Here is a 27,430-nt window from a genome sequence, read left to right as displayed (position 1 = left end):
TCATCATTATTTCCAGGCTCAGCGTAGTGTTGCCACGACCCAATACGAACCCACACCTCCATGTTGGCTCCGCGGTGATGCATTTCTCTACGGTTCTCATTACTGCTGCATATGGCTTGGTGAGGCTGGTGCAGGAAGAGACGGGGGGAAAGTGGGGCACAGCACATGATGAAGTCTGCAGCATAGGCCTCTCTAGAAGCAGGAGCAATTGATGGCACAGCATCGGAGACCACCTGCATGGGCTAATCACTGCAATGATCCAACAGTCGAGATAAAGGCAACATCCCTCTTGCAGCAGCTATTTCCACTGATGCTGCTGGGAAGTGTTTTGCTTGTGTTTAACAACTGCAAGATGTCCAGAGTTATGGCTCTGCATTAATCTTTCACAAGATAACACTGGAGCAAGAGACGCTGAAAGTCTGGAGTAAAAATAAAAATAGCATCCAGGCCCTAGTCTTTTTCAGAGGGAACCCAGTGTTCTTTCTCTGTCGCATTTTTGGTCAAAGTTTTTAAAGTATTTATAAAAAACATTCATGTACTATTCAAGAAACGTACTGGGCATCTAAGTAGATCAAAATGAAGCTGGAGTTACAGTTATATACATTTTTGAGTAAAACAAAGACCATGTAGAAACCTTAATGTATTTGGTTTGATACTACAGTTTAAATCAGTAGATAACACATGACAATTCATGAGTTGTTTTTTTTTTACAGATGAGTACATTTTATAGATGATTGCTTTTATTTTATTGCTTCTGCAATGCATATGAGTGCAAACTGTGTAAAATGTGGACCATTAAGATCAAAATGGGTTTATGAAAATTCTCTTATAAAAATCATGATTAGTTAAATGCATAAAATTCTCAATTTAGTTCTCATTGATCTCTCATGATGCTTCTCACAAAGTATGATTTATTGTGATGAATACCTTCATAATACGTAAAATACAATGTCCTGTCCACCCCTGTAATCTCAGTAGAGTGCATATGTCTGCCAAGGCCCAACAGTCCCCTTATGAAACCATACCAGCACCTTAATACGCCTGATGTTTTCATCATGAATTATTCCTCAAGGAAAATGTTGAAAATTGCCCTGTCACACAACGTTAAAGAAGAAAAAAAAGAAATCCTGCATCTGCCCCCTGATCCAGAACCACTTCAAAATTGAATGGGTTCTTCCCTCACTCATATCACATCTATCCACCAGGTTTCGTGTAAATCTGTCCCAACGTTTTTGCTTAATCCTGCTAACTAATAAAGAAACAAACATTCATAGTTGAGGTAATTAATTGTCAAGAAAATATTTTCTGTTCCATTGTACCAGTTATGTCTCATATAGTTATAATACAGTGTTTCTCAGCAGCAGAGGTCTGGTCATATGTTTGTGTCTGACTGTAACGATCTGCTGTTTTTAGGCTGAATATACATAAATGTACATAAACACAGTTTTTCGCATTTGTATTGTTTAGGATTTAATGTCGTGTCTGATTTCCCTTTGATTGTTGTTGGCACATAGACTGTGATGCTGCGGATGTTGCTGTTGATATAATTAGGATATTCTTCATATCATAATTAGATCTGAAAAGCTGAGGTGGGCCACTGCCAAGATGCAGAGCTGTGGCGCCAAATATCAAAACTCTGTGGGGATGTAATCCATAAATCCAGAGCATATTGTGTTCACTGTAGTCAGAACATATTCTCCCATCAAAATGGTTAACATTGGCCTGGCTCTACTCCAGCATATTAAATTCCCAACTACTGTAAATAAATATAAAACCTGTCTATAGTTGACAATTTGGCTCTAATTAATAGTAAATCCATCCAACCCACTTACTAATTACTGACTAATGAGGATGTGTTTATAAAGTTGCAAGAACAAAAAGTACAGTGTTCCCGAGGGTCATTACACAACATTCCACAAAATGCAAAAACATTTCAGTTCACATTATTAAAAGAAAGGGTGCAACAACACTTCTCGTTCGTGACTGGACGGGACCCAAGTCCCTGCTGACAGTTCAATGTCATTTCCTGTTCATGTTCCTTGCTTGAATTCTAAACTGATTAGGAAATAATGTCAGAGCAGTTTGAGTTATAAGGTTATATTTTTAACAACGGACATTCGTGTGATGTCATTCTGGATATGCTTTCAACATATTATGACGTTAAAATGTCCTGTGGAACCCAGAACATCCACTCAAAAGAATTAGGGCTCAGGAGGCACTTCAACAAGTGACGTGAGGAGGGTTGTGTTAGAGCAGCAGAACTATGTGGTGGAAAAACTGCAGCAACATGCCCTAACTGGGATTTGAACCCTGTGAGACGAAACATTGCATCACCGTGCCACCCTTGTTTATCTCAAACCCAAGTACAGCATATTTATTTGATAGTTTAAGACAGGTGGACTCAACAATCCCTGACAATTGAAAACTTGTATAAATAAATGATCACACATTTTGTTTTTCCATTCTTTTTAAATGTTCAGTGAATAAATGCTGTACCCTGTGACTGCATGCCATAGATAAAGGAAGTAGGTCTGCAATCTGTTTGTCTTTTTTTGTATTTTGCATAGTGTGTTATTGTTCCTGATACCTTGCTGCTGTGACAAAGGAATTTCCCTGTGTGGCATCAGTAAAGTATATCTTTATCCATCCATCCATCCAGGGTTTTTTCTTCCCCTCTTTTTGCCTCTAGCTTTAAACTATTAAACTCTGAGGATACTCCAGCAGTTGTGTATAAAGATGAACTTTATAGACTTCCTCTGCAGTTTGTAATGAGAGCTGTTTTTCTGACTCTGCCCATTCCCTACAAACTCTTGACTGTCTTAAACTAGAGAGTTTTTATTTTTTTCCCCGTGCCACTCATTACACTGATCATCACCTATTGTAAGTGTGAAAGTCCAGACATGTCGCTCCATCTGTTGGCAGGGAATGGTGATTATAAGCTTGTGTTAGAGAACTCGGCGCAGCTGAGCTGTCCTGAACGTCGTGTGGTCGGAGATGAACCTTCATGCTGGATGGATTCATGCGTCTGTGAGATGAGAGGAGGCAGCAGGAAGGTTTTTTCGCCTTTTCAAAAACAGTATCGTCGTATCATCCTCTCAAAAAAAGGCACCACTGATCACTACAAACAACAGAGGCCTGATCATTTGATAGGGATTATAGTGGTGGTAAGAATCATATGACAAGCTGGGGCGTCGATACAGTCTCCTCCTCTGTCTGTGATCCCTCTAACTTTTCCCGTCTTTCTCGTCCCCAGAGTGTAGCTGTCATCTGCGGCCCAAGCTCAGTGTCTTAGCTGAGACGATCTTATTTCCCCGAGTGCAGCCTGTGCTGGTGTTTCATCTTTCTCTCTCCTGCTGCTGCACAGCTCTGAACAACCTTTAAGAGAAAGTGTGGAACTGAAGAGGTTGGCTGACTTGACCTCTGCCTCTACGTTAAGTGGGTGTTGTCTCTTTGTACTTCCATCTGTATGAGCTGCCTTGTACTTAATTGTTCACTTAGTTAGTTTCTGTGCAGAAAAATGATAAAGGGAAAAATGAATTGTTTAGGGAAGAGAAATTAGTGTAAGAAGAGACATTATTTTACTGTGAGATCAACTGGAGCATGGAAAACATGGAGTATATAATATATATCATAAATACCACTGTAGAGAATAATTGTTACAAGCAAAAACAGCCTTTACAAATGAAAGATTGCTGAATAGGTCAGAGATCCATATAACCAGTGGTGGAAAAAGTCATGTCCAGTAAGTCAAGTAAAAGTACTAATAAATAGAAAAAAATGTACCACATTACCTTTTCTACTTCAGCAAAAGTGAGTAAGTACTTGCTTTTAATTATGCAAAAAGGTATTAAAAGTAAAAGTACATGCAGAGCTCATTCCCTGATGGAACTATTCACCACATGGCAGCTCAGGGGGTAGTGTGGGTTATCTACTAACCAGATGGTTGGCGGTTCCATCCCAGTCTCCCATTTGCGCATCTAAAGCAAACATGGTATCTTTATTAAAGCCTAACACCTTACGATGCTGAACAACTTCAGATGGTGAACTTTAGTTGACTAGAGGTAGTTTTTACTCCATCGATTGCTTAATCTAAATCAAAATAACTGATAAAACACAATTTATTTCTTGGGAACTCCACTGACCAAAAGTCCTGTTTTCGAGCAGTATTTATTTCTCCTGTGTTCGTGGCTGCAGGACAGAACAGTCCGACAGATCATGGATCAACACTCTCCCTTATTTACATAATATGTGAAGAGATGAGGTGAGAGAGGACTGGAGCGCATTGATTCATTTACAGATTTGAATCGTGCAAATGTTTGTGGTCGTGACTATTACGTCTTAATCACTGGAAGAAGAAAATCCACGGCCTGCAGTTCGTTCCTGTCAATCTTTCATCTGCAGTTTCTGTGGAAATCCCTGTTTATGTAAAACATAACTTACAGCCACTGGTCGAACCTGGGAGCTAAAGCAGACAAAATATATACATATATTTTTAAGTCAGCAGTAATGGGTGAATTTTGTCATGCTTAGCACTGTGACATTTCTTAAACAGGATATATCAGAGAAGTAATATACAGTAACAGCTTTCATGCACTGGCTTGGCACAATAGAGGAAGAGCTGTGTAGTCCACAGCTTTACTTTGAATGTGCCTGAAGGGGAAATGAGTACAATATGAATTCCAGAATCAAGTCTCCTAAGAAGAGTCAACACACTTTGAGGCTGTGATATGTTTGATGATTAGTTGTGTTTGCCTGTGATGCTATCTGTAGTTGATTTTTAACATTCAAGGTTTTTACCATAGATCATTTATAAAGATGGACGACACAGCTCCTCTTCCTCCCACCATCTAGAAATGAAGCCAAAGTATCCCGGATACGAACGCTGCCATTTTGTGCCTGTATGTCATTTGGAGACGGAGTCGACACAGTAGCAAACGGGTGATGAAGCCACAGTACCGAAGTCCCACCGATACACACTCTTGACCAATCATGAGTCAGTCTTACCTGTTAATCACCCCATTGTTCTAACATCAAACAACTTATTAAAACAAATTTTCAGTATGAGTTTGAGTAGGAGTATCGGTATGATAGGAACTACCTGTTCGAGAAACACTTTGGAAAAAAAGCTAACGACACATTCCACCCCTAAACACATGGACGTACACTGACTGACATCTGCTAGAAGACGACTTTTATACAACCCACTTGCTAACTTCTGACTCTCGGCTCTGCCTCAGTGGTGCATGACTCTCCGGCTGAGGACTCTGGTCATGTGCAGTGAGAGCAAGGTCATGCAGGTCCGTACGCCGAACGAAATGATTATTACTGTCCTGCGAGGGCCACAGACACTGGCTTTGTTTCTTTTTTTTGAGACAACTTTATTTATTGATGGCTATTGGCTATTGGTGGCTATAACTTACCGACCCTACCTTTAACTTGCACTCTGGCTCTTTATTTTGGCCCATGTCCTATCCACTAACATGGAGGAGGCAGGGTTCGTGACCTATATTGCAACCAGCCACCAGGGGGCGATGGGGGCTTCACTTATGGGGAGCTGTCATGTTGTCCATCTTTACATCCAGCCTGGGATTTCTACAGTTAAACTTGTAGCATTTGGAAGGATTCAGTCGTGCAGAGAAGTCTTGCGAACACCAACCAAGGTGAATGAATGCAGTAATGATTTTATGGTTAGCAGGTGGCAGACGTACTTAAATGTTGCTGCCCTAAGACAAAAAAGTGCATTGAATTGTGCCCTTAATTATATGGCTGATTGCTTTGTGTTGTATCTGGCAGTGACTTTATTTCACAGACGTGGAAATCCTCCACTTTGAGCCCAGAGCCCTTTGTGCAGAGTAAAAACCTCATCCTACCATTTATTTTTTGCAGCTGTGAGTTGCTTTGTCGGCACTTTGTGAGCTCCAGGTCACTTCAACGAGGCAGGTCAATTCTCCTCTAATCCAGCTGGTCGTGATGATAGCAGAGCTCTCGACTCAACCATCTGTGACACTTCAGTGTGTCTGAATAGTGACTGATTCGAGTCTGAAGATGCGCTGCTGACAAGTCACAGTGATGAATGGGTTCATTGAAATAGCTTAGTGCTGCAGGCTACATCCACACTACTGCGTTTTTCATACGAAAGTAGCATTTCCAAACTAAAACGATTAGTAAGACGTTAGATGTTAGTTACTGAATTGTTGCAGATTGTTTGAGTAATAGCTTGTCTCCTTCGTGTTGTATCATTGTAAAATGCAGAATTTAACGGCACAACAGCTGTTAGCAAAGACAACAGGGTCAGCAACGCTTGTAATTAATCATCCGGGTTCTACACTGGTGGCCGAGGCAAAAGTCGGTTGTTTTCTTCTTCCGGAAGGGGGTCATGTGATAGGAACTTGACGAATGGGCAAAGGCTACTTCGTGACCCAAAAGACTTCAAAGCGAGCGGTTGTGAGTGTCTACGTCATAGTTTCCAAACATCTCAGTTTCTGCCCGTCCAGGCTAAAACGCAGCCTCTGAGTTTCCAAACTAAAACAGGACCCTCAGCATTTCCAAACTTCTCCGTTTTAGCAGCTCTAAAACTCCGGAGTAGTGTGGACGCCAGACGTCTCTGCAGCAGAAATGATGCGTCTTCAAAGGAAAACAGAGTAATGTGGATGTAACCTATGTGGATCACAGCCTGGTTCGTAGCGAAATAAGTCATAACACAGCAGCAAATAATCACGTGCAGTGGTAAATGGTGCTACAACTCCACTATATTATTAAATTAAATCGGACGCCATGCATACCACTGTATGAGGCTGCAAAGGTCTGTGGGGAACACGCAAACATCTTGCATGCAGATCGTAACCACTCAGAAAGTGATAGTACAACCTGCAGCTGTAAACGGTCTCCAGCTAATCCTGCAGAGACCGCTTGTCACGCCGTGTCCTCGACAGTTAGAGCAGCGGATCTCTTGGTAGTTCCCTCACACGTTCACATTCTACATTTGTGCCCCAATCTGTTTTTAAAAAAGCAAGTAGGAGAACGGGGTTAGTCTCACGACACATGGTGCTCCAGAAATACCTGCAGGTGATAACTAGCTGAGGTTTTGTAGCAGGTGTCCTGTCACCTTCCGCCATTATCTATGCATCATACCTGTGGGTGGAGGTGGTAATTAACTGTTGCTTTGTCATTTTTAGAGCGTTGCCATGACAGCTCTCTCTGTGTCTCTGTTTCCCTTTACTTTTCTCAATTACTGTCTCCTACTTCCCGTGTTTTCCCCTTATCCTTTCGTCCCTCTTATTGCATTTTCTCTTGTCTTTATTTAATACATTCACTGTTTACACTGTTTTCATAATATAAATATCACAGGAGTACAGTCAACATAGAATCTCCTGTGTTTGAGTGTGTGTGTTTGAGTGTGTTTTCATGAGTTCGCGGTGGTCCTGATGGGCTGACAGTGCCATCCATCATGCTCAGATAAGGTCATAGGCTCTGCCCAGTGGGCTGCGGCCTACAGGTAACAGCAGCTACAGCACAGTGTCTCTAGCGTCATCCATCTACAGGATGTCCCTGTGACAGGTCCTGTCCACTTCACTTTCTCTGCACTTCAAATAAAAACATATTTATAGCTGTTTGATGTTGGTGTTGAGGTCTGTGGCTGATTTACAGTCTCATCAGTCAGTGTTTTTTCACGAGTTTGTGCCACTTTGCGGTTCAACAGTTTCTTAAGTTTCAAACCAGTTGATTAGTTTTTTCCCAAGTTTGACCTCCTTGATTAAGAATTGCTTTATGTTGTGTCTCTCTGGTAATTCCACAGAACTGCAATGGTTAGTAAACTAATTAATTGGTTAATTCACAGAAAATAAATCTACAACAATGATTGATGATAAATTAATACATTTTAAGTCACGTATGAAACAAAACGGTCCCTTGTTCCAGCTTTTCCAGTTTTTCCTGCATTTTGAGACAATGACAAGGCACCGGGGAGCCAGGACGGAGCAAGGTCATTGCCGGTGCTCAAAGAAGTCGCACACACGCCAAAAAAATCTGACAAAAATCCAGGACCGAGTAATCAAATTACAGGTCATACACTGAGAGGCAACACTAGGAAAAGGGAGAAACATGAGAAAGCATAAACACAGAGTTATCAATCTGGAAGAGATAGACTAACCACACACAGGCTGGTATAATTGCTCTATTGACTGGAAACACATGAGTAGGAGGTGGATTCTACATCCATGACCTGTGTCTGCTCTATTACACGTTACACATCCACCGTCATGTTTGAGACATTTATTTGTGGTTTTATTGTACTGTGTTGTGAAGTCTACGTACAAAATATCATCGAAACATTTTAGGAAAAAAAATGCAGAAGTCATATTAAACTCATTAGAATAATATTAAATGGGATCCCAATTTACAGGTGTTGCTTTTTAATGCGTCCATCCCCCTGCACAATTTGTTCCATTAAAATGACGGTTTTCCTCTCTACCCTCTCGTGGCCATCATCGCCCGACAAATTGAGCAATAAAATGAAAAACTGCCTGTGGTGAAATATTTAATAAGGAGCATAGTAAATATTAATGTTTGAAAGTGGAAGTGCGATATCATCAAAAGATCTCGTTCAAGAGAGGGATGACATTTGAGAGATGATATCTGAGGCCTGCGAAAGCTCTTCTCTCTGTTTTTTTACCCTGGATACGGAGAGATGAAGACCAGACAGGCCAACAGCTACATGCTGCTGTCCGTCAGTCACGCTTCTGCCTCTCTCTGTCCCATTTGAATGATCCCCTGCAACACTCAATCACTTGTTATCTATGGAAATGTAGAGGTCAGGTGAAAGTGATTGTGTTGTCAACTTGACATGTTCAAGTGGTACAGCCTTATGATGCTAAAATACAAAGGGATCAAATACAACTCCAGCTCGTTTGTTTGTGAAATTGTCATCCATGTATAGACTTTACAAAGAGATGCAGTCAATAAGACTAAAGCAGCAGTACATTCTCACAAACCTACCTCACCAGTGTATCACGGAGCTGGCATACAGATATAAAGCAGAGATAAACAATCACCTACGGTCAATTTACAGTCTCCAATTAACCTAACCCCAGTCTGCATGTCTTTGGACTGTGGGAGGACATGACAAAAACTGTATATAATAATACATTTTACTGTCACGTGTGTGTTTATACTATTATTTAAACTGGAAATACTGGAAAAAGACATTTTACTGCTCAGTATCAGAATATGTCCCCAACATCCCAGCTACTTTCCTGTAAAACCAGCACTATTTTAGTTTTCCAGTGTAAAACAGTGTTGGAGGTATTACACACATGATGGGCAGAGCAGACAAATCTGTGATTTGCTCAAGGCTTAGAGCAGCTGCCTATTAGGTTTTCACTGATGTCTCCAAAGATTCAATGAAAAATAAGGTGCTCATATCCAAAGCAGTGTTTGCTGTCCTTCTATTATTCTTGGCACAGAATAACTCTCAGTCACGGTGGCATATTTACAGTGTGGAACACAAGCTGACTGCCAAGTTACTGTGTTCACCTTCAGCTCCGGCACGACGTGCAGCCGGAATCCAAGCAGAACAAAGTTCAAACAGCTCGATGTTCTATGGTTGGATGATTGGACAGTAAATTTCATGACATTATATAAATGTATCAGCTGTCAGAGACTGTTAACACACTGGTTGGACTCAGTGGGTTTATTAGGTCATTGGGGGTGATGTTAAAAACAAGAAGCAGGATTTCATTAAGATGATACAGGATATTGGGACCTTCTGGTCGTACGGCTCTAAGAATGGAAGCATCAGTTGGTCTCCCACTTGGTAAAGACTTGGTTCAGACTAATATCTTAGATATTATTTGAGTATAGACTTAGATATCTTAATATTTAATTTAATATTCAAGGTATAAGTTTAGTAAGAGTAACCCATCCTCTAACTGGATGGATTGCTGTAGAGTTCTGTTTTAACATTCATGTCCCCAGAGGATGATTCTTAATGCCTTTGTTCCCATCCCATTACTTTTTATCTAATGCCACAAGCAGGTTATTTTTGCATATTCAGTGAAAAATACCTCGTCTTCCTCTCTATAGCCTGACAGGGTCTGTACAGACGTTGCAGTTTCAAGTTCCCCTCAGAATGAACTGTAATAACTTTGTTGATCCTCTTACATTTCCTCAAGTGCCATCGTCAGGTCAATGTTTATTTATTCAATCTCTCTGTTTATTACCAAATACCCAAAAGGTCATGAATTTCCAGTCAGTCTCAGTTGCACTTTGTATTTAGTGCTTATTAGCAAATGTTAACAAACTGATCACAAACGGAAGCAATGTCATGATGTAAATTTATTTGTGTTTAATTCACTGATTTAGCCAAGGACCTTTCATCTGGTTATCTATCTATTTTGTAAATAATTATCCAGAAGCGGCATTTCACAAAATGTTTTGATGAAATATAAAAAAAGGGGTATAGGGCTCGATAAGTAGTCACTTCTTCCTACTCGATTTCGGACATGATTTATTGATTGTGAACATTTGTTGCTAAAGTTCACTTGTTTCCTGTGCCTTTTTCTTACTTGCATGTATTTTTTATTTTAATTTTAAATGTGTTTTGATATAAAGTCTAATCAAAACAGCACAATACATAGATCTTTCAATTTAAAGTTACATAGTGCAAAAGATTGCATGTCTATAAAAGTGAGTGCCAGCTGCAACTACAGTACACACACACACACACAGTGATAACCACTGACGGCCTCTTTCTAATTCATATGTAAATTGGTCAAGCCTGATTAAGTCAGGATTAAAATAATGAAATTAAAAAGCGAACGATCAGAAATGGTAATAGGTTTTGGGAGGAGTACGTCAGACACCTGAGGGACTTTGTTACCACGAATGTCTGGGTGGGCCAAAGCAGAAACTTTTTTTTAATCTGCATTATTCAAACTTTGTGTTTCCCTGCTCTTTTGTTTGGGTAATTTAACACTGTAATACACATACAGTACTGAAATAATTTCTCACTGCCCCTGCACAAAAGTTCTGCAGTATACTTTTGAGTCCATTCGCTGTTTTCCTCTCTGTATTGTTTATAGCTCTCAAATGAAAAAACTACATCCCCCAACCCACATAGGAAAGTTGCTTTGGCAAAGATTTGGACCGGACTGCCTGTCATCCAGCCATCATACCATGTGGAATGATGGCACTTGGGCAGTCAGCTCCTGTTTGCCAGATCTGGGCCACAAGTAAGCCATAGCAATACCACATGTCAACCAAACGTGCCAAAGGTGGCACAAATTTGTTTTGTGGCCATAGTCACGTTTCACCACATGGGTCACATCCAGAATACGCCTTGCCTAGAGCGCCGCATGTTTGCCAAAAAAGGCCCACATTTGTTTTGGGATATTTGGGCATCTTAAGGCTCACATCCGTTTTGTCCCGGCCACAAGAAGTGCGGCATCATTGCCCGAAGTGGCCCACATCCGTAGGCTTTCTGGGATGTAATGATATCAGCATGTCGTGGCTGTGATGCTGCCGTGGATGACATGTCAGACCTGTTGGCGCCTCGGCTTTGATGAATTAGAAACACGTTTATTGGTCCCCTGATACCACTGCAGCTTACTTCAGACAATCTAATCACACTATTAACCAAGGCTCTGAATAAGAAGCCAATAATATCAGATGCGCAAACAATGGCGAGTCAATGGCAACAATTTAATCATCTTTTAATTCAAATGTATGTAAAATATGTCAACAATCGATAAAAGTTCCTGTTGTGTTCCTCCAAACCAGGACTGTACAACACACAACATATACTTATTAAGCTCCCATTCTCCCAGTTAATCATCAGAGCATGATGTGAGTGGAGTATCTGACTGTCTCTCTTTCTCATCGCTCTGTCTCTCTCTGTCATGTCCTGATGTCTCATTAGCTGTTTACCGTAGGGTTATTGATCTCCGGGAGACGTTGATTACATTATCAAAGCTTGAGTTTTATCTTTCGATATCGTAGACGCAGGAAATGAGGATCCGAGGCTGATTGTGTTTACTGTTTTCAGTCATGAGCCTCTGTCGAAACAGGGTATATTTTCTGGGAAAATATTAACCAATGTACTGGAAGTCATAACGGTTCACTGCTTTATTTTATGACCATTTTCACAAGAGGTAAAGCTTTTTCTTTTTTTAACTCCCTCTCATATTTCCAGGGTTTCAGGAGAGCAACTCAATTATCTTCGTTATCGATCAATGCAATGATTATTTCTTCAATTAATCATTTAATTTATGCTTATCACAGTTTCTAAGGATGCACTTATCCAACTATGTCTTTCTCTGTCTGATCTTAACACCCAAAACAATATGTACCTTTGTATCTGATACATAAAATAAACTGTAAACATCTAAGTGAGGAACTGAATGGAATTGTTCTTATTTAGGGACATAACACAAAAACCTTTTATAGTTCCTTAGTTATAAATGAGGTCGTACATGCATCATCATTCTTTTTAGGTTTGAAAAAATGTATAATGATAATAAAGAATAAAATACAGCACTTTTCAACAGGTTGCTGCACAACAAGAAACCAAATGTTTTAAATTAAATGAAAGTACATCAATTATAAGGGTAATAGTAATAATAGAGATACAAGACCAATAATAACCTGGCACCTCAAGTAAATTCAGCAAATATGCCTTCTGAAAAAAGTATGATTTTAGCAGAGACTTAAAGACAGACACTGTCTCAGTCATAATTATTTCTTCAGGCAATTCATTCCAGAGCCTTGAGGCCCTGATAGCAAACCTTCTGCCCCCCTTCATTTTTACTAGATTGTAAAATAAGTAAAATCCTGACCTGAGGGCCGTCAACTTGTTCATCTTGTTTGACCAAACATGAACTACATTTAATGTGGATTGATGACTCTGGGCTGATACCGGATCCAGATAATAAGGTCAGTGCTTCCCTAACAGTTTATCAGATCAATATTCAATTTCCAAAGATATAAAACAGGGAAAAAAAACAGCAAATAATCACATTTGAGAAGTTGGAACATGTAAAACACTCAATGGATGAATACATCAGTTTGTCAGTTGATCAGAAATCTATCCAGCTGTTGATTCAATTCCCTGGAAATTTTGTACAGACATCCCTGGTCCGCGGAGGATGAATCTTAATCGCCTTTTCCACTGGGCAGAAAATCCTACCAACACCCACTAACACCTTCATTTTGTCTGCAAACATGACACCTGGGTGGACGTGCTAATGTGGAAAGACAGCAAGTGAGAGAGCTTCTCAGTTTCTGGTGCGTTTGTGACTTCCAACGTGACACAGAGGGGAATAGAAATAGGAAACTCCTCTACTGTCAATGGGAAAGGAGTTAATCACTTTTTTAGCACGTTTACACGTACACACAATTTTTGTGTGAAAGAGGTATTACTGACTCGTGTATTTTAACAGTTTTTTCTGTAGCGCCACCTGCAGGTTGACATTGTTTGGCTTGTAGGGAAATAGTTTGCCAACTATCAGCTGGATTGGCACCAACATTCTCCTACTTCCCAGACGCTGTTTTCTAAACACTTAGTTGATCCCAGACTTTTCTCCCAGGGTCACCATGAGGTTGCCGTGTGGTTTTGAACAAAAAGTCTCCACAGCTGTTGGATGGATTGCCAAGAAAATTTGCTGCAAACATTCAAGTTCCCCTCGGGATGAATTTTAATCCCTTTAATATCCCGATTTTTTTATCTGGCGCCATCATCAGGTCAAAATTTGAATATTTCCATCACTTGGGGCTGTACCTATGGGCTGTACTAAATATTTAAACTGCTTAACATCAGCATGTTAGCACTGTCATGTTGAAAATTCTATACGTACATGATACATTTTATGTTGATCAATTGATTGATTAATGTTGATTAGTTACTATTTAAAGTGGTATTAAAAAGTTATATCACGCAGTGGTGACAGAGCATTCTCTGTTGATCTACAAAACCAGTCACCTGGAGGCAACACGGCCCGATTTATGGGTTTGTGTGTGTGTGTGTGTGTGTGTGTGTGTGTGTGTGTGTGTGTGTGTGTGTGTTAACAACTGTGTAATCCAGGGCAGCAGCTACAGTATGAGTATTAGTGTGGATTAGTTTGCCATGCAGCGGTTGTGTCCCCAACTCCTCTGGAGCTTTGTTAGACTCTTATGTGATTTCTGTCCTCTCGGCCGTGCTGTTGTTCAGCCGCCAGACCAAAGTGCAAATTCTATCAGCAGGGGTTTATTCAATTCAGTTCTCTGCTGCCTGAAACCTGTGGACCAAGAAAATGGAATGATTTTCCCCCTTTCGCAGTGTTCACACACCATCCAATTAGGGCTCTGAAACACAAGGGAGGGAGTAATGGGCAGACAGAGATGTGGGCAGTATGAAAGAAGGAAAGAGACAAAAGAGCAGAGGAACACGGTGCCTGTGAAAACCATCAGACTCTCGTGTATACAGTGTGTGCATTGGAAATGCATGTACTGCTGCTCTAACCACTGCTTTTCTCAAAAGGTGTTCTACACTAATAAATCAGACAGTTGTGGTTTATTCAAGATATACACGGTGGCCCTGAAGTGCAAATCACTACGACAAACTACTACAAATCACAAAAACACAGCAGCAAATCAGACAACACAACGCCAAATGACAAAATACTACAGCTTATGAGAAAACACCAACGAATAAGAAAACACGTCAAAACAATGGATTTGTTGTGGTGTTTTGTGATTTGCTGTTATGTTTTGCCTTTTATCTTGTTTTCTTATTTGCCATTGTGTTTACTCATTCGTCTTGTTTAACTTTTGCCTCAGCTCCACTGTAGATGGACAGTGTGTGTATAGGCTGGACAATGAGTAACAAGAAACTCTAGTGTAAAATGCCAAAGATGCGTTTGAGGCCACAAATTTAAGGGATTCAAAAATGTTTGTAAGTGAAAGAAAAAATGTTTGTATGTACAATTTGCTTGTATTTGTATTGTGTAATATCATCTGATTAGACTGTATCTTGTCAAATGAGTTCAGCGGCTGGACACTGAATGTAAATGTGCTATTTATGTCCAGTAACATGTGAATTTCCTATAGCTCAAGATTCATATCTCCGACAGGAATTATGCTGGTTTGGTCCAATCAGATCAAAGGGTTTTCTTCACTGCATCGGAATCTGTGCTGCTGCTGCTGCTTCATCTGTGAGATTTGAACTTCACAAAATGTCACAGTATCAGCGAGCTGCCACTGATAGCTAAGAGAGAGGAGAAATCCACTTATCTTTTTTACCTGCAGTCTTTCTCCAAATGTCATATTCTTTTTTTTTTTTAAATTGACACAGTATCAAGTGTGACAAATAAAAAATGAACATGAAAAAGGATCTCGAAGGATTAGTGCAACAAGTGATCGATAATCTAATGATAGAGATGATATCTAGAGTTCATAGAAAGTCTGTCCCTCATAAAAAAAGGCCGTATTTAAAGTCATATTCTCTCATGTCTGCCATGACAGTGAGTGTGTCTGTATGTTTGCAGGCTGCAGTCAGGAGATGTTACACACCTCGGAAAGGAAACGTGTGATCGTTGTGGACGCAGTGGACGCTGCCACAGGAGGTTGTTTCATCCTCCTTTTTGTTGAAGTTGCAGTCTGAAGCCACCACTGTCACCTCTGCTGTTACAGGAGCTCGCCACACAAAGGCCAAGTGTCAAAAACAACAATGCAAACTTCAAACAATTTGGGATGCAGCTGAAGATTAGTTTACCTCATTGGTTTATTTGCCCTTTTTTCCTTAAAATTATATTTGTTTATTCAGTTAAAACGTCATAATGTATTGAAAGAAAGCTCGGGAAAATGTCCCACAAGCTAAGGTGACATCTACAAAATGCTTGATTTCATGAATGTAATACTGTGAGGTCTTGACCTTAGTATTTAAAGTGCCTTGAGATAATGTTATGATTTTGTGCGATACAAATGAAATTTAAATGAATTTGTTTCAGATTTCATTGAGTGTAACATTTCAGAAGAAAAACAGCAGCAGATATTTGGCAGTTTTTATTGAGAAGTTACCAAATATTTAATGAATTATCAAAAAACTTGGCAATTAAATTTCTTTTAATTGTCTTATCAATGCATATCTAAAAATAATATATATTTTTTTAATCTGTGGATGTATCAATTAATATCATGCTGCTTATTTGGGTTTCATCATGACAAAATAAGTCTAGGCCATATTGTCTTAATTTATTTATCCGTCCTTTTGCTTTCGTATTTTGCCCAAAAGGACCATAAAATGTATTCAATTACATCATTTATGATGTTTAATGGCTCTTGAATGTTTCAAAACGTCTTGGTGAACCCTTCAAGCCAAAAACAGGCACTGCATAAATCACACCCCTGCTTTTGTTTTAAGCCTAAAAACGTGCAATAATTATAAGAAGCCGTGTAAAAGAAATTAAGACGCGTCTGTAACAAAGTGCCAATTATAGATGAGCCAGACCCAGACACAAACACGGCTCTAACACAGAGAGTCTGCTGTCTCTCAGTGAATGACTAAAGTTAATTGCCCCTAATTAGGAAGCTTGATTAGGGTTCAGCTCCTGATTTAAGAGGAAACCAGCAGTGATGAGCCCCGTCTGAATTTCACTATAGAACTTCATTTCAATATGAGTTGGTTCTTTAATTGTTCCTCTTGAAAGACCTGATGCATAAATACAACCCATTTGTCACAGCTAAGATGGAGCCTCGCTTCATATATAATGTCATTATATACGTCCTTTACTGATGTTAGCTGTGGAAGCATTGTTTGGAAGCTCAGAACATCAGCCTCTGAAAATCCCATGTGAGAGGACACCGATGATGTGTGTGCTTTTATAATATGTTTATAGACAGTGGACGTTGATCCGCCCCTCATGACAGTGACACATGGTTTTAATTCGTAAAACTGTGACAAGATTTGAAAAATGCTTTTAATTTCCGATCACAAAGCTGCTGCACGGCTCCGTTAGTTCTCCCGTTTAAACTCCAAACCTTGAGCCAGAAGCACATCATCAGACAAAACTTTCCATTTAGCCTGTATAAACACTGCATAAAGTATTCACGTCGGATCATTTCGGAGTTGCCTGTTACGGAGCTATAATTAGATTGCCTGTGCTTGAAAGGCTTGCAGGGTGTTGATCATTGTTATTTCATGAGGCATGCGGTGCTATGCATCTCAGACCAACCAGTTTCCACTTCCAGACAAGCAAGGCCCTCGAGATATTCATAAATATGAAAAGAATAACTTCATAATGGCAATAAATCATTTGAGGCATGTTTTTTTGTTACACTTATAGTAAGAAGAATTTTATTTTTGTGCAGCTGCAGCGTGTTCGTTTCCTAAAGCACAGATACAGTATTCATGACTCAACATAATGTTTCTGAAGGTGTTGGTCCACCACAAGCTGCCAGATCGGCTTCAGTGCACACTGACATTGATTTGACATGTGGTTGACTCTTCCAACGAGATACTCCTTCATTCTGTGTTTTGATCATGACCCCTATAGATGGATCATTGTCATCATGCACCTCTGAGCAAAAGTTGTGTGACAGCGCCCCCTGGCTGTATTATTTTTAAATGTATTGAAATGGGTTCAAATGCTGCATGTTAGCAGCAGTTGTTTTTCAGATTTTTAATGATTGCACCGACATCGACCAGCGAGGGGAAATTAAGCAAATCTTTCACTTCTAACTACATCACCAGCTGTTTTTTTTATAATAAAAGTAATCCTTGGAAAAGCTTATAATCTGACTCTGGGAACCAGTGAATATAAGATTCAAATAAAACGTTCAATATTGAACTCATTCAGTCCAGGAGTAAATAATCTTACAACAATACAATTGCTACTTTTGGAGGCTTTATTAGCATCTGTGCCCGATCATTTTGATGTGGCAGGAAAGAATAAAAAAACTCTTTAACTGTGTTGTGACCTGGAAACATCAAGCTTTACTGGTTGGACATTTAGATCAGTGGACATCAAGAGCTCTTAAAGCTTCAGACCTGCCTGGTTCAGAGTGTCAGAGAAGGACACGCGCTCGTTCATGGGAGGAAGCTAAAGGGACAGACAAAAACATGTGACAAAACACGGACCCAAGCATCCCCACAGGTTGTGATTACAGTTTATGAAAAAGAACCCAACACTTGGATAAGATGCAAGTTTTAAAAAACAATTATTTATAATATGATACAAGGATATTTTGTGCAAGAGGGTGTTTGGGGCTATGAAAACCTGTACATTATGAACAAAGCACTTAAAACTCATTTAGCAACCTGACTGCAGGCCATGGCCACTGAGCCGGGACTGTGTCGAACAGCTAACTACCGAGATACTGTTTTATACAAATGTTTTCCACCTGTATACAATGGCTGTATATGATTAGATTACATATTTATATAAAGTGCAAAAGAAACGAGCACTTGCAGTGAAGGCCTGAAGTGCTGAGTGTAAACCCACCACCACATGCTCGATGCCTTCACATCACATGGCCGGGTGGCTGAGCAAAAGAAAACCCATCTACAGACTTGGCAGGACAGTATCGCAAACTGTTGGCCATATAGTTCAGCTGCAGAATATAGACTGTAATACAAAATGTATGAAAGGGTTACCAATCTGTGCAATAGATTGAATCTTACAAATATAATCCATATGAACAGTTGTGAAAAGTTACCTAAAATTCCCCTTTTTTAATTATTATAAATAGACACTTGTTGTTTTCCTGCTCCTTCTACATTGAAGCATAGCACCACATGATGTCATCTTTATTTTCAACCTTGAATATGAAATAACCTGAAATTCGCCCGAGGATTCATTCTTCCTTATTTCAGGGGAATAAGACATCTTGGACGTTAAAGATATAAGAAAATATACGCACTGTTAGTGACTAGATTACATGCTTTGTTTATAGTTCATAATCTGGTTTGACTCTATAAATGTTTCAAGGTTAAAAGAAAAGGGAAGTGAAGTCAGCATCACAGTTGAGTATCAAGAATACAGGAGAGCAAAGAGGCATCAAGCGGTCCATCAGACTCTGTCCAGCACCTCTCCACGCCAAAAAAACGCCAGCAGCCAGGGATTCTGGGGGATTAACTAGGTCTGCTGGGAACCCTGTTAAAAGACGTGAACATCATAGTGTCAGGAAATGTCGGAGTACAATCTGTGTGTTGTTACTACAGGTCATGGTTGTGTGACTTTGGTTCTTACTGAGTTGGTTCTTTTGCGTTTCCAGCAGTCTGGATTGAGTCTCTTCTGCTCCTCAGCCAGAGCTTTGGCCTCCATCGTGTACATCCTCCTCTCCTCAGTCTTCATCTTCTTCCACTTGTCTCCCAGGATGACACTAATGGCTCTGGGGTGAAAAGTAAGAGATGGACGATGAAGGATTTACCTTTTCATTCGTTTGCCTCAACAGGATCTGTCCTACTTCCTTTTACTTGATCATTTTCTATTCCTGTTTCATTGTAAATCTCTATACAATGAAAATATGTTTAACACATCTCAGACCAACGTTACTAAGATAACTTGGAACACACAGAGTGTAAATGGTCAAAAAAGAAAACACAATGCTGGCTCATGATACTACTAAACTGAAATGAAAATAACACTTAATAACATATTCGCTAGATGTGGAAAGGCAGGACTTCTCTTTTTTCTCTACATAAAAAACTACAAGTTGTAAATCTAAATTATCAATAATAAGTTGGATACAACAATTATAACAGAGTGAGAGTGGCATCACAGAGCGGCAGAGCCCTATCACAAGTTGAGAGCAGAGTTGACCAAAAGCGGAGGATTTGATGAAAACAAAGGTGTCCACTTATTATAGTATTACTTTGGATATAAACCCAAAACCAAAAGGGCAATTACATTACGTAAAATGAGCCAATATGCAAACTACAATCTGCTGAAGTGGTAGAAACACTAGAGGCAACACTTAATCTCCACATTGTCAAGTGTAAGTGAAGTAAGCACTCTGAGGAGATTGAAGCGACACGTCTTCTCTGGTAAAATGTCCTTTGTATTGAGTAACACTGATGTTGTCGTGAGTTCTTTACCCAGAGGGAACATTTCCACACTGTGGCGTCTCTACTGTAAAGGTCATACTACACTCCAGCTCTACAAATTATACTACTTTCTCATTCACTTCAATTAGGACCCATGTGATGGACAGAGTCAAGCGCTGTTACAATCTCCAGCTGGGCTCCAGTGGACTTACAGGTCAGAGGTGGCCTTTGGTCAAAGAAACATGCTCTGTGCCTTCATACTGGATATTACAACGTTACACGGCCACACCACAAACTGTAGCAGTGCTCTCATAGTCTGTTTAGAATTTGTGATCGCTCTGTTCAATGTTTAGCTGTTTTGGAACCATGATATCACGTCCTGTTGGGAAAGAAACGTCCTGGCACTAAAAAAAGGAAATGTCATTACATTTCTGATGTTGGTAAGAAATAAACGTGGATCAGAGCATCAGGATGTGAGAGCGATGCTACAGTGTGTGGTCTGGTGGGTCACTTCTCCATTTAGAAACAAAGTTCAGCAGTGAAGCTGAAAACTTCCAGTCAGTCTGCTGGAGCGAAACACGTGCTTCAATTCATCCATGAGTCAGGCTTCAATACAAGTGGACAGGAGATGGAGGACATATTCATATACTGGAAATGTAATATGACCATACCTTAATGCCTTGACCCCACTAATGCGTGTATTTTGCAAAACAAATATTTCCCTCTGCATCTGGGCCTCTCGTCCTCACGATTTCCAAAGTGTAGATTTTAAACCTGGTTTCTGTAAACTCTTTCTCTTTCTAGACTTTTCCACCCCGTACTGGGCCGGCATGCTCACTTGAGCGTTCGTAGGTCGTTTTTGTCTTCTTAACTGGACAGAGATAATTTGTAAAACAAAGGTCGTGTGACACTTTGATAGAAACACTAACCCAAATTAGTTCTAATTTCATACTTATGATAGATGTGAGTGTCCTTTGTTTACCTGTTGTCCTTCCCAGGATACATCTGTGTGTACTCCACTCTGTACTTCTTGGCAAAGAGCATGAAGGCATTCATTGGCCGCTTGCATTTTGTGGGCGTGGCAGCGATGGCGGTCCCTGAGGTGTGGCTCCGGTTTGATTTGCTACTTGAGGATTGCGGGGAGCTGGAGCGCTCGAGCTTGTCACAGTCTGGACTCACAGCGCCTCCACTGGACAGGGAGGTCCTGCGCTGACGAGCCATGCTGCTGAGGACATACACTGCTGAGGAATCTAGTGGGGTGAAGTCGTAACTGCAGGATAAGGAAGGAAAACAGAGACATTTGTAAATATTATGAGTCGCTAATCTCACACGTTTTTAGCATTTAGCTTTTTGTAGTGTGTACATCTGCTGTTTGTTCCCATAAGTATCAAAAAATGTTCCCATGTCAGTTTCAAATTTTGCATCACACACATTTTAATTTTCATTAGTCTTTCTTTAAAAAATGTTTAAAATAAAGTCTTAAATCATCATGTAAACCATTGTAGATGTGTTATATAGTCAAATATTTATAAGCCAAATATTTACCTTCCCCAAGGAGGTTCTGCTTTTATTTGGTGTCTGTCTGTTTACAGACACCAGGATTACTCAAAAACTACTGAACCGATTTTAACGAAAGTTGGTATAAGGGTGAGGAATGAACCAAGGAAGAACACATCAACTTCTAGAACAGATTCGATTAGAGGGGCAGATGCAGGATTTTAGTTTTCATTTTCTCAGAGTGCCGTTCTAGTTTGTTTTAGGAGTCGTTGAAATCCCACGATCCAGGCGTAAAACAAATGGAGATCATGCAGTTACTTTTTTAACTTTAAAAATAAAAAGTCTAATGTGTGTGCATGCGTGTGTGTTTCTGTCTGGCAAAAACTAATCCATTGGGGATGGCTTATCTAATTGGGGACAGATGCTCTGTCTCCAATCAGGAAAAAGCAGATTGTTTTTGAGTCAGTGGTTGAGGTTAAGTAAGTAGTGGCTATATTTAGGGTTCAGGGAAGTACCCAGGAAATACATGCAAGTCTGTGTAAAGTCCCCAAAAGTGTGTTTATATGTGTGCGTCAGACAGAACTCAATACAAGTATAAAACAGTTCTTCAAACAGGTGAATACAAAACCCTGTTTGCTCTTCTGGTGGATAACTCGTCCCCACAACTCTGTTACTTACACAAGGGAAGAACCGATTATTTAGAAGTGTGTACCTTCTGAAAGTGTCAAAAACGACTGAGTCATCACAGTTAATGGCATCTGGGTGGTTTGGTGGCAGGCACAAGTCACCGAGCTGCATCTCATAGCAAGGGATCCCATGGTGCACCACAGTTAGGCTTGGATAAAAGGAAGACCAACCTAAATACAAAGATGGAAAATTAAAGATAACCTCAATCTAAAAGCTTTCTATATATAGCTTAACAGGAAATATGAAGTTATTTTACCTTTATTTCTGACAAAAAATGGGTGATCTAGTCGGCATTCCGCTGTTAAAAAGCTCTCGTCAGGTGAGCCGGGGTCAAAGGTCAGTTTAAGAGCCGCCTGGCCAAAAGATACTGTCTCCTCGTGGCTCACCAGCTTCAGTCCCCCTGAACCATATCTCTGTGAAGGAAGCAAAAGGCCAATCAGACAAGGATTTACCCACACGCAAGTTAAGCTATAAATTAACCCAACACTCAAGAAATTCTGAAGTAACTTAAATTTGGTGCCTGATTAACTGAAAGGTTAAGAAATTTACTAGAATGAAAAATCACATCAGACATACAGAAGTTATTTATCTTTGTCTAACCTTGAGAGATGAGGAGGATGGCATCATGGTTTCATCCTCTGAGTCATCATCTGAATCCCTGAGTTCATCGGCTTCCTGCCACTCTACATTAGGGCCGCGATGGAAGCGCAGGCGAGTTCCTGAATAATAACATGATGAAAGAGCAGATGTGTGTTGGTATTGATAAGAGGATGTTGGGAAATGAGTGCAATGCTGCTGTTCAGACACCAGAGGTCGTTAAAGTCGTGTTTATCCTTGTTCAGATACTTGTAAAAGGGAGGATTCATTCAAAAAAAGTGAAAACAAAAAATTCACCTCCACCGCTCCTTGTCATCAGCGTTTTAAGGCCAGAGCAGATACAGGAATAATCTGTACTTGTTTATACCATTACTCTACTGATAAACATGAATGAAAAACTTGACTTTAGACAAAAATAAAATTGTGTGTTTTTTCTCCTGATCATGTTTATAAAAACTTAAAAATGGCAGAGGCATACATTTAGAGATTCATGAAAACATCAATGAATGACTTTACTGTCCTCTCATGGGCGGGTACATGTCTTCACTAGACTGGATTGTGCCTTTAAGCTATAACGGCATACTTTTCAAGAACATGTTTTTGTCTTTTCAAGAAAGGTTGACAGTCACTTAAGCTGGTGTGAATGTACTGTAGTAGAAGCATATGCTGTGAGTGTGTACCTTTCAGGAAGCAATACCAGGCTGTAGAGGGCCAGGAGTGAGACCAGGCCATGTCTTCATCATCAGAGAAGGACGAGGACATTGAGAAAACACCCGACTCTGATTCACTACTAGCCTGTCATAGATGATAGAAAACATCTTACAATGACACGAGTAAAATAAAGAATTTCAGTTTGAATGTCATGCAGAATTTAATGTTTATGGATAATTATGATTTTTAGGAATAGGTGATTTTTTTTAGAGTTTCAGAAGCTGGAAGAGGAAGGTTACCCTGACACGCCTGCGCTCCCTGAGGTGGCCTCTGGACGGGTTGGGTGCGCTGCTGGCTAATGGTGGCCGTGCATAGGAATGTAAACTATTACTGCTGCCAAAGATGTGGACTGGAGATGATCTGTAAAAATTGAATAAATAAATATATATAATTAGTTAGTTATAGTGTCATACACCAGACATATACTTACAAGATAACCAAAAATACTGTTGCAGGGGGGATACATTTGTAAGACATGAGCATACATTTCTAACATTACATAGAAACAAAGAAATTGATCATAAGTGAACATATTAATGATACTGCGTATAACATATTTGTAGCTGAACGTAATCCTGAAAAATACTTGGTTATTGTAATTTGATTTTAGATTTTAGATTTCAGTTATGTGGCTAATCCTGCTTTCTGGAATATCCCCCAGGTATACTAGTGGGCACTTGTTATTCTGTGCGATGACAACGTCTCTTTGTGTTTATGTCACATGTAGACAACCGTTAGACATAACTGATCTTCATACTACCACATATTTGTACAAACCTCTTATGTAGGGCATCCTTCAGCAAAGGGCTCTGAGGACTGGTGGCAATGTTGGCCAGTTCAGTGAGCCAGTTGGTGCTGGGGGAGCAGCTGAGCTCCTGGTGAGACACTCCTGCTCTGACCTGAAATAACCCAGGAGCCCTCCGGTCCTCCTCCACCTCCTGCAGCTCTGGCATGTCATCTAAAGAGAGGTCAACAGTAATATTCATAATAAACATGAGGGGGAAAACAAAATATAGAATGTGACTTGTTGCTGCTGCAGCATTTTACCGTAATCCATGTGGCACCCAGGTGAGGAAGGCAGGTCTTCGTTACACTTGAGCGGATCAAAAGACTCGTCCATTCCCACAATGTCCTTTCGTTTCCTCTTTTCTCTTTGCCTATTTTTTAAAAAAACTTGGGCACGGGTCCGTTTACTAAGCATCCATCATCTTGTTCTGCCACGTCGGCTGGTTTTAGACAAAACAGAAAGACAAAATTAGAGCTTTCACAGACAAAGTGTTGGACGGCGCACTAAAGCCATTTAAAAAGAAATATAGGTAATATTAGGAGAATACAGTTGCAAATTTACGAGAATTAGGTGATAGTTTTGGGTTTTGTGTCATTATAGAGGGGAAATATCAGATCAGCCTTTTGCCTGTTTTAAAATGAGACACGTGGAGAGCCTTGTTCAGTTATACTTTACTGTATGTTTCACAAATAAGAAAATATGTAATCTATCATCACATCAGAACCAAATCATCATAGGTATCAGGACCTTGAAAAGATTGTGTCTATTTCAAAGAAAGAAACACAGACTCGGAGGAAGTTGCCTCTTTACTGGAGGACAACGTCACAATGTTACCAAACTATTCTCGAGAAAAAAAAAAGATATGGCCCGAATACATACAAAGTGACACTGCAGCACAGTTTTCTTTTTTTACAAATTGTAATTGCATACATAACTAAGCGTTAATATGTAGATTTTTTTTTTTTGGTAGTAAAATTGAGGTTTCATTGAGACACGAGGAAACGATCCATGGAATGAAAACACTAACACAATAAACATTAACTGTCAAAGATATGTGACGACTTCCAGTTCAATAATAACGGGTCCGATCGCTACAATGGAGTCCATGTATTGTATGGACATGATGAGAAAGACGGGCGGTCTGTGGGGACTCCTTTGTCTGTGAATCCACACAGTGCAGCGCTGTGGGCTGGTCACGTGACCCCCCTGCGTGGAGGCCTTGTTTATAAACTTGAGGGGATGTCGCGCATGCGCAGCAGAGCTCATTCATTCATGGCTGCGTAGCAAAAGTGCTGAATTTAAGGAATTCGCCCTGAAAAGTGTCGAGTGTTCGTTCAGAAACAGCGAGGGGAGAAAACTACGAAGGGACATCAACGACGGAAGGAGACAATTTGTGTGCTTATATGGAAATTACCTCATGTTTGAAGACATGCAAAGTGAAATAAACAGTGTAAAGTATAAAATAAGCGGTGGGCCTTGCGCTACTTTTAAGAGAAGAACTAATGTTTATCAGCGATCTGACAAGCGAACCACAGTCGCTGCGGGGACGGACAAACCCGTCGCTTCTAATTCGTAAAGGCGGATTCACTTGAAAGGCGTCGTGTGTAAAATGTGCTAAAAGCATAATGGTGGTTTAAAGTGCGTGGTAGTTTAAAGTCGGGGCCTGCTGTTTCCCCCCCTGTCCTCCTCCACAGCAGCAGAGTCCTCGGCTCAGACCCACAGGCCGTGGCTCTAACACTGTAAACAAAAGAATGTCAACAAGTTGAGGCATGACGCAACCTCCGAGCTCCGTTCGGAAATGAATGACACCGAAGCCTCCCTGAGCTTTTCTTCATCGACACGACCACACGGATCCCAGTGGCTCTGCCGCGCTGGGCTCGCTGGTTCCAGTCCACAGAACTGCTGTCGGGTGGGTTTGCTATCACCAAAACAACAAGCGTCACAGCGAGAGAGAGAGAGAGAGAGAGAGAAAAAAACCAGTGTCGAGCCCAACCTGTGATTCTACGTGGAATAAAAGGCGTGACAGCCCGGTTAAAATACAGCGCTAGGCTCGGGGAGACGTGGATGACACGATGCTAACGTTAAAAGCGACTTTCGACGGATTATTTCTTGGGGAAAAAGTCAAGAAGTTCCCACTTACCAGACCTGTCGCCATCAAAAAACTCTCTGGCATTCACTCGATGGGTGGGAATGAATGTCTCCAGAGGACGAATACTATTGGTGGGCAAGAACGTCAATACAGAACATTCTGGTATTCTATTGGTTGACGCTGTTGAGAAAAACACAGAAGGCGGCGCCACGTTTGTTGCTCATCACGTCATTGGATGAAAGTGCGTGCCTGTTATTGCCCAGTAACAGCTGATTGGCAATAACAGGAACAATACATGTTATTTTTCGTCTGCAATGTTGCAACTAAAGCAAAAAGAACTTGGACAAATGTCTCTCTAGATTCTAATGCTTGTTTTCTGTTGTGATTCAATCGCTTCAGCTGTCGAAGTACAAGATCTAGTGCGTGGACAAAAGAATGGCGATGAATGAAAAATGAATGAATGGTGAAGAAGTGAGTGAATGGACATCTGTGAACTGGTGGTATTTCCTTTGTTATATTTCCTATATTATGTCCTGCCGGGATGAAATTAAAAGCTGCATGGCCCAAAATCTCTCTGCACATGAATGATTGGAATTCAGACGTGATTATAATTACACCCCCTGGCCGCAGTAGTAGCAGTATTAACAATCTCTCCTCTAGTCTGAGTGCCCTATTAACCAATGTCTGTAAAGAGGCCTGTAACCCAGGAGTTATTTATGATTCTGAGCTGTGATTTGATGCTCAAGTGGCCAAGTGGTGCAATCCTGCTTTGCCCAACAGCTTAACTAAAATGAGATCATCCCTTTCTTTTACAGACTAGGTCATCCAGACTTGATTACTACAAGAGAAACCTACAAAGATTACAACTTGTGCAAAACACGTTTTAGAATTGATTGTAAGATTTTACAGCTTGTCTTTAAAGCATTGAACGGTCAGGCTAATGCCTATACCTGCGATCTGACCTGCGATCTGACCCTGAGATCCTCCAGCAGGGCCCTATACTAACCTTATGTTCATCCTACCTGGTTTATCTGCGATGAAGATGTTG

General features: G+C 40.4%; 1 protein-coding gene and 1 long non-coding RNA gene across 3 annotated transcripts in view; one reads left to right on the top strand and one right to left on the bottom strand.

Annotated features, from left to right (window-relative positions):
- Window positions 1–17,939, top strand: part of LOC124851877 — a 65,455-nt gene extending 47,516 nt beyond the window's left edge. Inside the window, exon 3 of the long non-coding RNA XR_007032715.1 lies at window positions 15,516–17,939. This is a non-coding gene — a long non-coding RNA (uncharacterized LOC124851877). The remainder of the gene's footprint in view (window positions 1–15,515) is intronic.
- hbp1 (HMG-box transcription factor 1) lies at window positions 17,861–26,502 on the bottom strand. Of its 2 annotated transcripts, none has more exons than XM_035157478.2 (11): window positions 26,434–26,502; window positions 24,554–24,732; window positions 24,284–24,464; window positions 23,746–23,866; window positions 23,476–23,590; window positions 22,799–22,917; window positions 22,455–22,611; window positions 22,224–22,368; window positions 20,997–21,284; window positions 19,218–19,359; window positions 17,861–19,121 (listed from the first exon to the last, which is right to left on the bottom strand). In XM_035157478.2, the coding sequence occupies exons 2-11, from the start codon at window positions 24,705–24,707 to the stop codon at window positions 19,104–19,106; spliced, it is 1,440 nt and encodes a 479-aa protein (XP_035013369.1). In that variant the 5' UTR covers window positions 24,708–24,732; window positions 26,434–26,502; the 3' UTR covers window positions 17,861–19,103. The 2 variants fall into 2 exon arrangements, with proteins under 2 accessions (XP_035013369.1, XP_035013370.1); XM_035157479.2 differs by lacking the exon at window positions 26,434–26,502 and adding an exon at window positions 26,073–26,419.
- Between the last annotated feature and the right edge of the window lie 928 nt (window positions 26,503–27,430).

Source organism: Hippoglossus stenolepis, chromosome 5, assembly GCF_022539355.2.
Source record: "Hippoglossus stenolepis isolate QCI-W04-F060 chromosome 5, HSTE1.2, whole genome shotgun sequence".
Lineage (NCBI taxonomy): Eukaryota > Metazoa > Chordata > Actinopteri > Pleuronectiformes > Pleuronectidae > Hippoglossus > Hippoglossus stenolepis.
Note: the sequence above shows the minus strand (reverse complement) of the source record. Positions and strands in the feature narration are given on the sequence as shown.

Bases quoted from the DNA above. Each gene is read 5' to 3' on its own strand.
- hbp1 (XM_035157478.2), bottom strand. From the start codon at position 24,707: ATGCTTAGTAAACGGACCCGTGCCCAAGTTTTTTTAAAAAATAGGCAA. The intron at 22,612-22,798 runs GTTAGACAAAGA...CTTCCTTCACAG, and splicing joins CATCCTCCTCATCTCTCAAG to AGATATGGTTCAGGGGGACT. The intron at 19,360-20,996 runs GTAAACAAAGGA...TTTTCACCCCAG, and splicing joins TATCCTGGGAAGGACAACAG to AGCCATTAGTGTCATCCTGG.